The sequence below is a fragment of the Zerene cesonia genome, chromosome 19 (assembly GCF_012273895.1).
Source record: "Zerene cesonia ecotype Mississippi chromosome 19, Zerene_cesonia_1.1, whole genome shotgun sequence".
Lineage (NCBI taxonomy): Eukaryota > Metazoa > Arthropoda > Insecta > Lepidoptera > Pieridae > Zerene > Zerene cesonia.
The window spans coordinates 7,613,489-7,629,746 of record NC_052120.1 but is presented as its reverse complement, the minus strand read 5'-3'; the positions used below and the strand labels follow the sequence as shown (position 1 = coordinate 7,629,746).

Sequence of the window (16,258 nt, the reverse complement as noted above, 5' to 3'; positions counted from 1 at the left end):
AGACCTACGCAGGAGTAGTTCATTACTTTTACAAGAAGCCAACATTACCAACGAGAGCGCCGGAAAGCAGGAAAGGCAGGACTGAGAGAGGTCTTAAAAATGTTGCTATGAAAGGCGTCATTTGTAAGGATGCATCCTTCTCTCTGTCGCTAGTGGAGCTAATCTCGTATTTGAAAATTCTAACAATAAACGCAGAATAAAATGGCTCTCTTTATTAAGTGTTAGTACGATCCAATTGGACCTTTCTATATACGCGTAGTGTAGCTAAAAGCCGCAGTGGAATATTCATATTTAATTGGCGAATACGCTATATACTAACTAATGATTCCCATTACTTTTAACTGAAAGCATGTGCAATTTTTACCATGCAAACTGACACACCTACACTCCGCACCTAGTATCACATTGTGTCACGAATCGAGGAGGTCGGGCGCTCACTTTAACTTAATATAATATGGTGGACACGCGACCGATAACCAGACAATGAAGAGTGCTTACAGTCTAGTTCAAAATCCTCTTCATTCGAGTATTAAACATGTTAAGTACCTACAAGATCTAATTGAAAAAAAGTAAAAGCATCTACCGATACAGTTTGATAGCTAACATGTAGTAAACCTATAGAGGAATTAATGTAAATATAATACTTTATACTTTTTTGTGCATAATCTAACTTTCTAGACATTTTTTCATTCTTACAGTTGTATAAAACAAAGAGGAAGTAGGTAGCTGTTATTTGGTAAGACTTGCGTGTCTATTGTCCATCTAATGTCGAGTTACATTATAAATTATTAAGTGATTACAGCCGACTTAGGTCTTTAAATACATTTATAATTGCGGACAAGTTTTTTGAAACCCGCAACGCCTTCACAAATATTTTCAAGTTGATGCAATCTGTGGGTGGAATAAGCGCTAATCTACAAGCGTATTAATTCCGAGGTCGGACACGCGAAAATATGAAGGCTTTAAATTTTTTAAGCAAGTATAGACATTTGAACGGTACACATGGAGCTAAAACTAAACAGCATGATAAAAATAAATGTTGGCAAACCAGCACTATTTTATATCTTTTAAGTTGGATCAAATTGCGCATGGTGTGCAAATTTAATTGAAATCGGTTGAGTAGTTTTGGAGTCCATCGAGGGCAAACAACGTGACAAGTAATTTATACATATTGAGATAAGATAGGAAATTCCTCGTCATATTGTTTTCAATAATTAAAAACAAAAATGACGTCAGAGGAATTTCCCACCTGGCCAATCTAACGGCACCAAAATGTGATGTCACGGTGGAACTTGTTTCTGCGCGATGGCCTTTTAGATAATAATTACATTCCATATCGATGCTAAAATTATATTCGAACATACAGCGCTAAGTAGGGACTTTTACGCAAGGTGCAATTCCTCTAAATTATAGATGAAAATTGGCTAATAATTACGACATGAGTGCACATGTCGTAAGAAGGAATGGAACTATGGATAATTATTAGGTACTTTTACGAATGCTGATCCTACTACACTTCACTCTGTGCCAAAAAAAATAATATAAGTACTTACAATCAAGCAAAGAAGGTATCAATATGAATGCGCGAAACACAACTGTTACTGTGACACATTAAACAAGTACATATAATTAAATTAAACATGCATATTCTGAAATACATGTTGTGAGTTGTCACCAAAGGTAAGTTGGTTGAATATTTTGCTCTAGATGCCATGACCGAGGTAGGCTGGTTGGTTACCTACTTATGCGCAGACTAAAAAGATCAGTTAAGCTGATTGATATGTGTCTTCACAAGTGACTCACTAACATTAATGTCTATTCATCGCTTAACATCAAAAACTAAAAACTGCTTTGAGACCATGTTAAGGATGTTTGTATATTGTGTCAAAATTTATTGGTTAATAAATAATAATATAAAACGGAAGAGTTTGTTTATTTATTTGTTTGTTTAATTGCGCTAATCTCAGGAATTGAAAAGAAAAATGTTTGTAATCGGTAAATTTACCGATTACAAACATTTTTCTTTTGGACTTGATCCCTGAGTGCTATAAATGTGCTCTTTGAATAGCTAGTTATATGGTTTATAAAAAAATGCTGCATATGAGTTTTGGTGATTGTGAAATAATAATAAAGTGAAGGCATTACTGAAGGTGAAGACGTTGCGTTGTCATGTTGATATGCGGTAATAATTAAGGAGACATTTTTTAATTAATTTCCAGTAACCAGCGTCATAATAATAAAGGAATATGAGACCATTCGAATAACGAATAACTTGTCCGTATATCATGCCAAAAGTCACCATGTCGATCGTCAGGTCGCATAAGCGACGCAACTGGCGTGACGAGGAAATGCGGGTTACCGTTTAGAAATCCAATTTCGCCCATTCTGATAAACGCATAGAACATGTTCGTCCGGAAATCTGACGGAAGCGTATTGATTGGGAATCTGACAAACAAACTTTGATTTATCTACATTTCGCTTTCATTTATTCTAAAACCGCCTTTTTTGTAAACATAATAATACATTGAAAACGTGTAAGCAGGAAATAAAACAGTGAAGTTATATAACCAACATTATACAATGTCGTTAAACAAAGTAGCCATAAATATAACAAAACCTTATAATCCGAAAGCAACAAACGAGCCATTAGAGAATCGCAGTCAGTTATTTGTCTGCTCGTTACTTAGTATATATCCACTCTTATAACAAAGAAATTACATATGTAGGTAATGCCCAGAGCAGGCCATTCAGTTATTCATACCTACTGCGTGCTTATAATTTGTATGATTACAAAAGTTCCTAATACACTGCTTGTACCAGAGGCAGCCAGTTATTAGTGACTTTCTCTGCTTACCTAACAGGCCACCTGTTATTTTAAATACCATCGATTTATGAAAATTATGGTTACCACGTCTGAGACTAATCGTCTACACTTGTACCTAATATTCTTGTTCCTAACAGTTTTATGAATCAAATGAACGATTACACACAAACATGGATTCTAAAATTATTCGTGTCATATTAAAGTACATAAAGTGATTTCAGTTTGGACATGTATGTATTTATAAAATGATATTATTTAATGCATAAAACAAAGCACAACTCATATAAAATACGTTAAGGAAACAAATATGTTCATATCCAAATTTTATTGCAAAAGATCGTTGCAATTGGTTAATAATCCTGAATTGAATGTGGCCGGAAATTAGTATTATACGTAAACCTCATCTGATCATTGCAGAGCAATAGATATATAAAAAAGGGGAAAAGATTTTTTGTTTGTTTGTACCCTAAAGGCTCCGAAACTACTGGTCCGATTTTGAAATTTTTTCACAAAAAGAAAGCTACATTATTCTCCAGTGCTAAAGGATACTTTTTACTAATCTTATTAGATTTTTATAACCACACGGACGAAGTCACGGTTAATTAACAGCTAGCAACAATATATAATACTTCATTTTCAGTTGAAAACTCAATGAGAATATAGTTAGTGTTAACTCCAAAGTTAGTCAAAGTTCTGAAAATCGTTTGTGGTTAAACCATACAATTTTAAGTGGCCCTTTCAATAATAGGTAGTCCACAACCGCATCTACAGCTTCTTATAAAGTTGTTAGTTAGTAGCTACTTCGACTATTGTATATCCTATCCTACTTCCTACTAATATTATAAATGCGAAAGTTTATAAGGATGTGTGTGTTTGTTACTCTTTCACGCAAATACTACTGAGCCGATTGCAATGAAATTTGGTACGTCGACGGCTGGACAACTGGAATAACGTATAGGCAACTTTTTATCCCGATATTCCTACGGGATACGGACTTACGCGGGTGAATTCGCGGGGCGCAGCTAGAAACATCATAGTATCAAAATGTTGCTGTGAAGTGTAGTACTATCTAAATTGCATAATATTATGTTAGTGAGTTGTTAATATAAAGTCAACTGAAACATTAAAAATTAAGGTCAATTTATGTTTGATTTCCTTAATTACTAAATTAACAAAAGTCAATATAAAAAAACATGTTTTCATACAAATGGATGACCGTGTTAGACGGAGAGATATCAACTAGATATCTATCCCGAACGGATAGATATATATCCGTTCGGGTCAGATAAATGTAACGGATCTTAAAATATATTCGAGATTAACATCACGAAAAATATAAAAACATGTGAAATTCTATAAAATATAAATTATTATACATCAATAACTACTAAGTATCTATTTGACAATCACTTTCGTGTTGTACCCTTCAAGCGGAATATGCCTTTGTCGTGTAATGTCACCTCAAGGTCATAAGCAATAAATGATCTCTGTACAGTTAATAGGTTAGTACATATAGGTAACATATACCTTCATTTTATCCGTGAATATCTTGAATAAAAATGATTATATTTGATAAAAAAGATTGTATAACTATATTCATGTATATATTATCTGTAATCTTACGACACAAGTTTTTACGGAGTCTATATCGGGTCAACTTTTTAACAATCACTCGCATATACGCCACAACGACGCGACAGTATGGATCGAATGGTTACAGTATTTCTCATACAAATTATAAAATGTTTGGAATATCGTAAACTAACGGTCCGCCCCAGTTTCGCCCTTGTACATATATACCCCATAAGCCTTCCTCAATAAATGGGCTTTCTAACACTGAAAGAATTTTTCAAATCGGACCGGTACTACACCGGTAGATTAGTGCGTTCAAACAAACAAACAATCAAACAAACTATTCAGCTTTATAATATAGGTAATATTAGTTATAGATTAGTTAATAACTTGTTACGATAAATGGATAATATTGTCTGTGCCCATTGTTGTGTAGCTATACGCACTTGGAAATAGATATTGCGTCGTATACAAAAATATATAAAAACTAACTGCACCCCGCAGTAAAAAGTTGCCCATATGTTATTCCAGTTCTCCTGCTATTACCAGATTATATTATGTACCAGATTTCATTGCAATCGGTTCAGTAGTTTTTGCGTGAAAGAGCAACAAACGCACACACATCCTTACAAACTTTCGCATTTATAATATTAGTAGGAAGTAAGATAAAAATTGTTCAAATATCAGCTATTTGTTATATTATAAGAAACATTTACAGGAAATCTTATTGGCGTCTATTTAAACGCGGGAGGGAAATCATCAAATCAAATCGCAGGATCAGATATATAAAATCATTTTTACCACTATGTTCACATTCGTCATTATGTCTTTCTGCATTTAATAGAAACAAATATAATTTACATAATACATTATAGTTTTACCCAAATGTCTTTGGCTTTTACCATTAAAATTATGAAGCATACAAATTAATGACATAAAAGAGAAAGCTACGTGAATTATACGTAAATTAAGTAAAAGATGGTCCGTAAAATTTTAAGACGTTAAAAATAATATTGTTAGAAATACAATTCTTATCTAGGCAGACACTAAAAATGTAATTGAAAATAGAAAATAAATAAATAACTTACTACTAAACGAAAATTACCTATTGCCTACTCAATATAGGAACACAATAAAACCTAATTTAGCTAGTCATGCTCAAGTATCGGATTGATATCGTAACATAATAGCATTCGACACTAACTCACATTAGAGTAATTTCTGACGAAATTTTTTAAACGATTCGATTTGTATATACGTACGTGACGAATTGATTCGATAACAAAATCGATTATTTGATACCTCATACTATTTTCAAATACGATAGTTCTTTGATCATAATAATAACTAACCCGTTGTCCCTACGCTAGCGACGATAAGCGACCCGATATGCTATTACCCATTGGGGATTTGTAGGACTGCAGGTACTTCAAATGAAAGCCCATTAGTAGCCACATACACGAGAACGTTTAGTAAGCTACTGTTTGAATGACGAAGCACTTCAAGAATCGATATTTTACAAATCTATGTGAGACATATTCATCAGTGTTACGTTTAGAGAACGATTTACAAATTATTTAGGTCTCTCATCACTCCTGTCTCTGCTCTTAAACTGATACGTGTAATCACACTTCACACCAATATTATAAATGTAAAAGTTTATTTGTTTGGATGTTTGTCGGTCAATCACGCTGAAACTACTGAACGGATTTTAATGAAATTTGGTATACAGACAGGGTATTGACAGGTATAGCTGACTTGGGTGATAGGATACTTTTTATCCTGATAAAATGCTCCCATGGGATAAAACCGGACAGAGCAGGGACAAGCGTCTAGTTTACAATATAGACGTTCTACTAAAATTATTTTTGGGCAGTATACCTAATTCTATTTCGTTGATGATGGTAATTTTTTCAAATATCATTCATAAATTTCAATTTCTTCATGGACATAATATAATATGTACACGTAGTACGTACATAACTTATCGAAAAATAATAGAAGTATGATTTTCATGAACAATTACTTATAGTGTTGAATCTATCCCTTAACCACATAATATTATATCTTATTACTAGCTGCACGCCCCGGCTCCGCCCGGGTTGTCATTTATCGTAATTAAAATTATTTAAACTATCCTATCTCTCAAGTTGGATCGAACTGCGCATGGTGTGCGAATTTTATTATAATCGGTGAAGTGGTTTAGGAGTCCATTGAGGACAAACATTGTGTCACGAGATTTATATATATTAAGATTATAGTATTATAATTATATGTATTATTATTTTTTTATTATAAAAAAAATTATGAGAATTTAATTTACGAGTATATTCCGCGATATTTAAAAAAAATTACTTACTTAAGTGCTTAGTTCCACAAAAATGTATCAATTGTAAAGATTATAAATTTGTATTAATATTTTATTTGAGTTAATCCCAAGGCGCTAAATAAATATGACCTTCCCAGCTCGCTTCAACCATGTAAAATTCAATGTAGCATGATTAATTCAAACTGTAGGTAAATATCGCATCAAAGACTGATTCTGTAGTTACGAAACATCATGTTACTTATATAGAAATAAACGATCTCACGCAAGTGCCACCCTGCTCCTGGTACCCTATTACCAATAATTTTGCCTTGAACATGCAACCTTCGAGACTTGTAAGAAAATGTATAGGGCATAGAATATATGGATACAATCCGCCCGCGGCTTCGCTCGCGTAGTCAATGGAGAAGACAGACCCGGGGTTAAACCTGCATAGTTTCCGTTCCCGTGGGATTTACGAGATCATAACTATTCTATACTCTTTCACAGGTCTCAAACTATCTCTGCATCATTGAATTACCTCCAAATTGGTTTCGGTTTAGTGTAGGAGAGGCTGGCGCACAGGCAGACCGACGAACCGAACTACTCTCGTATTTATAATTTGTGTGTGTCTAAATCATCATATAATGTGAATTAACTTTCCATACTACAAATTTTCAAGGTTGCAGGATGGAGTACACATTAAGTACCTATAATAATACAAAAACCATAACCACGTTAAAATAATTAGAATTTCGATTGAATATTTCACTATGGGCTATGCTATATATTATATTTTGTATCTTTAACTTCTGTACAATGCGTAACACAACCAGTTTCAAACAACAATCAATGCAAATGAAGTCGTGGATAAAATACACTCTCGATTCCCAATTCCAAGTCGGCACTAGCATTGTCTTACAGCTAATTTGTTGTATTTTACGTAACAGGCAAGTTTAGTCCGACAACAATGAACAAATTTGTATTTGGAGCTATACATAAGTTTCTTATTTCGAGCTTTGTAGAAACGTGAGAGTAAAAAAAAACAATTAATACATGATAGAGTGATTATTTCGCACAAATTAAATTGTGTCAGATGCCTGCCCCACATCGCATTGTTTACGTGAGACCGAGACACTTATTGTTCATTGGAGTGAACTGTTGATAAAATAGAAAATGGGGAACAATGGATGTTATTTTTTAATTTCCCGCGTTCGAACGCGGAATCGCACTAGATTTTGCACTCTAATCGCAAAATTCAATTACGTGGATTAGGGAAAATAAGTTTTTCTTTCAGTCGAAGCGCAAGCCGATTTCAAACATTATTGTATCTTTTTATAAACCCATAAGGGGGGCTCGTAGCATACTAATAAATTTAAAAAAACTAGAAAAGTAATACATATTATTTACTGATGGAATAATACATATATATATATATATATATATATATATATATATATATATATATATATATATGATATTCACTCAATATATAACAATGTAATCATTTTAGATACCTAGTTATAACATAAGCAAAGTTGTAAGAACTACAAATATTTTCCAAAACATACTTTTTTTGTGGACTAGAAAACCGATTTTCAATATTGAGCTGATACAGTTTGGAAGTTATAAATTACTAGTACAAGCAACAAATTCTACATGGAGACTAGGGTAGATAGGTTTTGAAAAATTTAAATACATGTAGAATTAAAACAATTGGAAAAAAGAGAATATAACAAAAATGAGAGGACATTTAATTTACAGTTAATCTCAGTAGGAATACTCTCATCAAATTTGGTATTTTTTTTTCCACGTTTGTGAAGTCCATTTTTTGGTCTTATAACCTTCACCCTCTCCAACTTGCTGATCTCAGAACTATTGGAAATTATAAATATTTTTCCTATAATTTTGTAACATAGAGAATGTTACAAAATTCTTTCCTTTTCCAGTTGGTTTCTTTCTGCATACTGCAATTTCTTATGTTTCACAAGCACATGCAAGTCAGTGAAATTGAAATTGATGTATGTATGTGTTGTGGGTAATTGGAAACAATTTTCAATAAACTTTTAAGTATGTTAAAAAGCTTTACTTTTTCTAATGATAATATGTTTTTTACTAAATATTTATGAAAATTTATTAGATTAAAAATTGTTCTAACAATTTGCAATTATAGATAAAAATATTAGGATGTTTTTCGAAACAAAACACCTGTTCACAATTATCCTCATTGCCCCTATATACAAAAACATTTAATTTGATGTAATAATATTATTGGGTGATAAACAGATGGCTGCAGAATAAACTTATTTGGGATTGTGTAATCTTAATATTATATTTTAACATAATGTGATTCTTTGTTTTTAATAACTATGTGATAACTTATTTTAATACAAATTTTAACATTGTGTCAAGGGGTTAATTGCATAGAATCACAGGAAATGTAGCTATTTCATTTGAAAAAATTTTAACCCAAACTTTCTTTGTAAAATTAAATAAGTTTACGGCATTAAGCACTAAAGTAAAACCATGGGAAATAAATTATTGAACAGTTTTGTATAGCAACATTAGTTTTCAAAGTTTTATTTTAATTCTACAATTATATAGTGGGAATGGTATTTTATATGTTTAAATAGTATTTCCATTTTTTGAAACTGAATAGCTATATAACTAGAAGAAAATATTCTCTATGCAATATCAAAGGAAAAATATCATTGTTTTGACTATTTACTTTAAAAATGACAAATATGCCTAACATAGTACAACAAAACTATATTTAGTTCTTGGTTTCAACGGGAATAGCATAAAAAAATTATGTTACGTATTAATTAATGTGTTTCAAATTACAGAAATGAGTATTAAAGCTATGTATTCTAACAATCAAATACTTTTCCTTTATTTATAATAACAATGGTTAAGTAAATAATTTACAAATTAACAAGTATAAAACCACTTGGTTCAAGATATGTAGTTTTGAATACATGTAAATTACTTAAAACCATGTTGTAGGTGACACAGATATGTTGGTAGGAAAGAAATAGGACTATGTGAAAGTCTTTTCCTTGATTGCATTATGAACCTTAATTATTTTATGTGTTTATCTGTATTTCCAATATGTACAATAATTTGAACATTTATGAAAAGGAGGGCAATGTTATTTAGACATTTACAACTTTTGAAACAAGACTAAAACTACATAAGTATAAAATAATAAATCAAAATCAGTTAAACCTTAGTCTGACCATGTATTAATGTATTCAGAATAACTTACCACATTATAATTGAAGGCTGCGGCGCCTGGGGCGAAGTATTCTCTGTTGATCTTGTCACTCATTTTATTATTATAATAACCACGATTGGTTCAAATCACTAAATTTTATCATTGTGTACATTTTGAGAAATCCACATAGGTACAACAGAATGAAATTTTACACAGTTGACACTAGACCCCAAGGAGCGTCCGAAGTAACATCATATTTTGTTTACTAGATATCTTTGAAACGGATCGTATCTTTTTGCTTTTTCTTAAATTTGATTTGGAATAATGAATAATGTTATAGTTTTATAGCAATTAATTACGATAGCTGTAAGATGTACTTTTTGTCAGATACATATATTTTTTTAGAAACGATCTGTCAAAGAGATTTTAAAGATAAAAAAAAAATCGCTTTTGACATTCCACCTTGACACAGAATTTACAAGTTGCCATACGTTTAATAGTATAGTTTGAATTTATGTGATAGATATACAATAAAAATGTCTATCAATAAATCAACTTTAACAAAAATGAAATAGGAATTCTAGTAGCAACTATTTATAAGTAATTCCTTTTGTGTTTTCTTTTATATTCGCTCTTTTTCATGATAGTTAAGGATTGGATTTGAAAAAATTCTAGACTTTTGGAAATAAAGCCTGTCGTTACTATAGTCACAGATTATAAAATAGTAACAACTACCATAGTTACTGCAGTACCTAATTTATTTTGTAAAGACTAGTAGTATATTTAATAGAAAATACTACAATTTTCATTATTTATTTGTATCATTGTGGTTCAACCATGGTAGTATATTATTTTATTAGCAAAAGGGACTCGTTGCACAATAAACTACTCAGAACTTTCGACTGGTTGAATCAATTTTTATGATCCCTTTAATATTTGAAAGCTGATGCCTATCGTGCAGTCGTGTATCGTTCCGACTTTAGTTTTTTTTTTTGTAAAAATAGCTATTTATACCATAATATACTATCAATTCAGTAAGCGCTTGTAGTCGCGGATAATCGGAGGCCGATGTATTATTTTCTTTACCATAACAATACATAATTTACTTCAGAATTTTTGTAATTAGGCGTTTTGATTATGTACCATCATATTTACAATTTTAACTTTTTAATGGGGCATCATTAAAAATAATAATTTATATTAAGCATAATTTTAATTCTTATCCCTAACCCATTTAAATAAAGCAGGCAGCGCATAGACAATTCCTCTACGAATGTTCATGCGAATTGCGAGCTGAAGCCTGAACCACCATCTCAGTTTGAATCTATACATTCTCGTATCATAGCGTTTGTAATAAATCCCTTCGAAAAAACTTAAGTGATTTTTATACATTATATATTTCGGGCTAGCTATTCTAGCACAACAACGTTTGCTAGGTCAGCTAGTATTATATGAATATAGAGTTTTATCTATGGCTAGTAATATTAATTAATATAATATCCTAGCTACTTATATTATTAATGCGAAAGTTTCTGAGGATAACACCACTGAAAGGATTAAAAAAAACATTAAATAGCAAAAATTGCCCATTCCATTATTATTTATATGCATCAGTAATTTTTAACAAAATATTCAATCAATTTGTGTAGCAGGTTTTAACCTGCAATTCTAAAGAATTGTAAAATATTTGTAGATAATATAAAAAATCAGTAACAAAGCAAATCATATTTAATAAATATATATATTTATCTGCACAAGCCATGGATATAATGTCTATGCAATAATAAATACAATTATGGTATGGTTAATGTATGTATATAAATTACTATAGTGTATAGCTAAATGTGAAAAGCAATTGTGACTCTTGTATATCAGACCATCATTCGTTGTATCCTTTAAAGGTTTATTTCTATGTGGGAGTTGATCACGTTTCGGCAGGAATTGGGCCGGCTCACTCTGGGGAAGTTACCACATTCCCACAGGAAAAAGGCCGCGAAATAGTAGCCTGTAGCATGCGAATGCTACTGTGTTTCGTTAGATGAGTGGGGGCCCGGAGGCCGTTTTCTTACGATCCCAAAAATTTATCTCTCATCTACATAGCTATTCTAATTAAAAAAAAACATTAAGGTTTTCTATTTGTTTAAATTAACTGTTAAGTTTTCTTTTGGGTCATTAACAATTAATAATATTGTATTACAGTACATTAAATATTGGCCATATTCTCACAATGTATAAGTATTGTGTAAAAAAGTATGTCAAAACATTTAAATATATATAAATCCCTATGTGAGAATTACATGGAAGCAAGATAAGAGATCTACACGTTGTAAACCGCGACACAAACATTTTATTTTTCTATAACACTATACACACACCTTATGGTGTACATTTAGGAATTACAAGATTCCACTTTCAAACACTGTAGCGAGTGTGGTCACTAAATATTGTGTTATTCAAATATGTTGTGTTAATAATAATGTTGACACAATTTCAATCCGTTTTATTGAACTAAGAACACCAGCATATACAAAAATAAAATATATTCCCCTCCCACCATATTATATATTGATACATTTTACGATTTAGTACAAAATTTATCCAAATATTTTTTTATGTCATCAGATCCCATACGAGCCTTTATCATTTGTAGAGATAAAGAGAATACTTCGTTTGAAATTTCTTTATCGCGGGCTAGAGCGGACTCTTCGCAGTAGAAGCAGTTGTTGAAGTACAGGCCTGTAACGCCATCCAATTCAGAAGCAGTAGCTACATATACTGTGGTGGCAGCGGCTTGTTGCTGGAAAATACCAATAATTCCTTTACTATTAATGTTTATTTTTGTTATTAGATAAAGTCTAATGTATGCAATAAAAATAAAAGAGATAACAGGCTTTTATTTCAAGTACAAGATCTACTGATCTATAAAATACACAATTATTCACTTCTTTCCTCATCATGTGCCCATATATATCTCCACTGGACACAGGCCACTTACATAATCAAAAAATTACAAATATTTTTATACTAGCTACTCGGTCTGACTCTGCTCCAGTGAGTTTAAATATTTTTGAATGGATACATGCTTGTGTTATAAGTGGTGTAACTAATACCAATAACACTTTCTTATATTATGTAAGAATAAAAAAAACTTACCAAAGATTTTGTGAATGGACGAACTAAATAAAACAGAACACCATACAACCACCAGCTTTTGGATATATTAGTGTACACCATGTTCCCAGGGTGAAGGGAGTTCACACATATTCCTTTATTTTTCCATTCTTCACTTAATATCTGTAACACATCATTGGAAATTTTATAGCACTATTTTATTTGGTAACAGGTATTTAGTAATGTAATAGATAAAAAATCTATTACTTCAATCATACATTATCTTACTTATATCATAACATGAAAGTTTTTGAGGGTGGATGGATGTACAATGCCACCAAGCCATCTTTTAATTGTAGTTATGTATGTAGGATGCTCTTTCAAGCAAAAACCACTGATCAAATTTTGATGATACTCAGCAATGATGTAAAAAACTAGACCAATCTAAAATTAATCAATAAAAATTTTGTCTTTTTTCTATCAGACAAATATATAGTCCAAATACCAACATATGTGTGAACATTATTCAGAACAATCTTCTATTATTTCATTAAATTTATCTGAATACTGGATGGTCGCCCCAGCTCTGCCAGGATATCAAAATGTCTGTTTTATTCCAAGGGAGCATTTAATCAGGATAAAAAGTATACTATTACCCAAGTCAGGTCATACCCTGTCTATATTCCAAATTTCATCAAAATCCGTTCAGTAATTTCAGTGTGATTTACAGATAAACATACAAACAAAAAAACTTTCACATTTATAATTTTAGTGTGATTAAAAATCTTAATATTTGCTTCACCATATATGTTAAATTGAGGCACTTACTTTAGCAGTTATAACATTGTATAATTTGGAATTATTATATGCCAACATTGAACTAAACCAATCCTTTGGACATGAGAGATCCTGGTTTACAAACACATTTTTTAATTTTGCCATCCTGAAATAAACAGATAATCGTGATTTATTCACCGACACTTTTATGTTCTATAGATACATGACAGACTAGAAACTTATGGTAATTTGATAGTAAGACTTACTAATTAATTATTAGTAAGAATAATGTCAAACTAATATGGCAGTATATTAAATTCAATGAACTTAATAAAAAACCTACCTGTGAGATTCTGATGATACAAAAATTACTCTCGATCCGCGCTTCAGTAAGGGCTCAAGTAATAAAGCTAAGTACAGATGACTCAAATGGTTTACTTGCAGAGTTTTGTCTATTTTATCAACAGTTTCTTCATACGCATCACCAAAAATACCAGCATTTAATATCAACATATCCAAATGACTGTAAGAAAATATTTCTTAGTTAGTTATATTACAATACTAGTTGTCTATCCCTGCTTCGCCTATAGTATTTATATAGCCAGTATTACTTAGGGATTGTGTACAATAGTGTGCTGTGCAGCTAACTGTGCAGGGGATAGCTGGGCATGCATATTGTATTTAAATAACTTATTATAAACTTCTGTGTAGGATCAACCAGTGCTTATGAAATTGGCGGCTTGTTATATGTATTCTATACTATGACAGTTTTTATAATTGCTCTAGTAGTTACAATAGCATGTTAAAACAAATAAACTCTTCAGTTTTATACAATAAGTATAGACAATTCAAACTTAAATCATGAACAAAGTTATCAAAGATTTCAAACAAGTATAAATGTGAATCTAGAATATGTTACATTTCAACATTTTATTTAAGTTATGTTTAATCTGTTTTATCTATTTTTATAATGTATTGAATATAAGACACTATTGTGTACAGGAAACTATTATTTATCATTATTATGCTTTATCCTTGACATAAAGGTTATATTGGCATGAACAAGCATAATATTGTGTAACAACTTGAATACTACAATTATTTCTACTTAACAATTAAGTATTTAAAATATGTTTTTATTGTTTAGAACAATATTCAGAATAAATAATAAGCAACTTTTTGCTTAGTTTCTTTTGTCACTATTGTTCCTTTTTGTTTGTACTAGTACATAATGTGTATTTGAGGTATTGATTTATAAGAAGATGAGATTTTTATAAAATATAGAAGGAATACTGGCTTTGAATTCAATACTAATGATGAACACAATTACTATTAAACTTACCTATCGTTGAGCATTAACCAAATATTGTACTTCAAACTTAACTTACTCTGAAAATATAGCTTTCACAGAGGAGGCACACTTCTTAACACTTTGCAGTGAAGCTAGATCTATCTCTATTGCTTTTAAATTGTCCTCGGAAGCATTGGTTTCTTCAACAATTTGTTTGATTGCTTTTTGTGTTGCATCTATATTTCTATTGGCAAATAATATATTGCAGCCATGTCTAGCTAGGGATTTTGCTGTTTCGTAACCAATACCACTGTTGCAACCAGTTATTAATGCATATTTCCCTGACAAGTCTATTCCATGTAATACCTGTGACATTGTAAATATAAATATCAATTGTATTTACGACAAAAACTATAAGAGCAAATTGGAAATTCTTATAGGTTCTGAGTGCTATTTTACGATCTATATTTATATCACTAAGAAATTAATGCATAATATTAAGATCTTTCAGCCCAGATAGGGAAGTAGGATGCATTTTAAAATTATTTGAGTACTATTGTTAGTTATTTCTACCTGAAAAGCTGTTGAAGAACCATCAAATCTTTGCCGAAAATCATTTGTATATTTCTTTTCTTCTTTGGCAAAAGCTAATCTTGGGTCTACATAGGTCTTGTTTCCAGTTTCAACTTGTACATACAATGTTTTGCCATTTTCATCAACAGTTTTGGACCAACCAAAGGGTAGATCTTTAGAAATCACTTTTTTTCTTCCAGTTCGAGGATGTGTCCATTGTATTTTGGTATTGTATGTACTAGAACAATTTAGAAAGAAAAAAATTATGTCTTCAAAAAATAAAAAAAACACATAATATGAGAATGTATATAAGTTAATTAAACTTAGATATTACTTTACAAAATAAACATTTCCATCTTCAGTTGATTTCTCTTCCCATCCTGGTGGCAACTCATCTTCACTATCGGAATCCATAACATGATGCATAATGTACACAACTAGCTGTAGCTAATTGTTTACTGAAGACGCAGTTAGTAACTTGTTTCTTATATTACTCAAGTTATACTACTTGAGTTTTTGTGTCGCACAACTTTTAAGTACAAAATTGGTACAATAACTACATCAATTTATTAATAAGTTCTTATAACT

General features: G+C 31.1%; 2 protein-coding genes across 3 annotated transcripts in view; both read right to left on the bottom strand.

Annotated features, from left to right (window-relative positions):
- Positions 1-10,327, bottom strand: part of LOC119834596 — a 111,946-nt gene extending 101,619 nt beyond the window's left edge. The window contains exon 1 of one of the 2 annotated variants that reach the window (XM_038358993.1): positions 9,970-10,327. In XM_038358993.1, coding sequence (XP_038214921.1) covers positions 9,970-10,032 — 63 coding nt within the window. In that variant the 5' untranslated portion in view covers positions 10,033-10,327. The remainder of the gene's footprint in view (positions 1-9,969) is intronic. The other variant, XM_038358992.1, reaches the window with a different exon arrangement.
- A 1,892-nt stretch (positions 10,328-12,219) lies between these two features.
- Positions 12,220-16,252, bottom strand: LOC119834575 (WW domain-containing oxidoreductase-like). Its single transcript, XM_038358971.1, has 7 exons — positions 16,005-16,252; positions 15,671-15,908; positions 15,195-15,463; positions 14,150-14,329; positions 13,858-13,972; positions 13,072-13,212; positions 12,220-12,715 (listed from the first exon to the last, which is right to left on the bottom strand). The coding sequence occupies exons 1-7, from the start codon at positions 16,094-16,096 to the stop codon at positions 12,494-12,496; spliced, it is 1,257 nt and encodes a 418-aa protein (XP_038214899.1). The 5' UTR covers positions 16,097-16,252; the 3' UTR covers positions 12,220-12,493.
- Positions 16,253-16,258: the final 6 nt, after the last annotated feature.

Coding starts and splice junctions, on each gene's coding strand:
- LOC119834575 (XM_038358971.1), bottom strand. CDS start 16,096: ATGCATCATGTTATGGATTCCGATAGTGAAGATGAGTTGCCACCAGGA. Junction 14,330..15,194: donor GTGAAAGCTATATTTTCAGA/GTAAGTTAAGTT, acceptor ATTTTCTTACAG/TCATTTGGATATGTTGATAT. Junction 13,213..13,857: donor ACAATGTTATAACTGCTAAA/GTAAGTGCCTCA, acceptor GATGTGTTACAG/ATATTAAGTGAAGAATGGAA.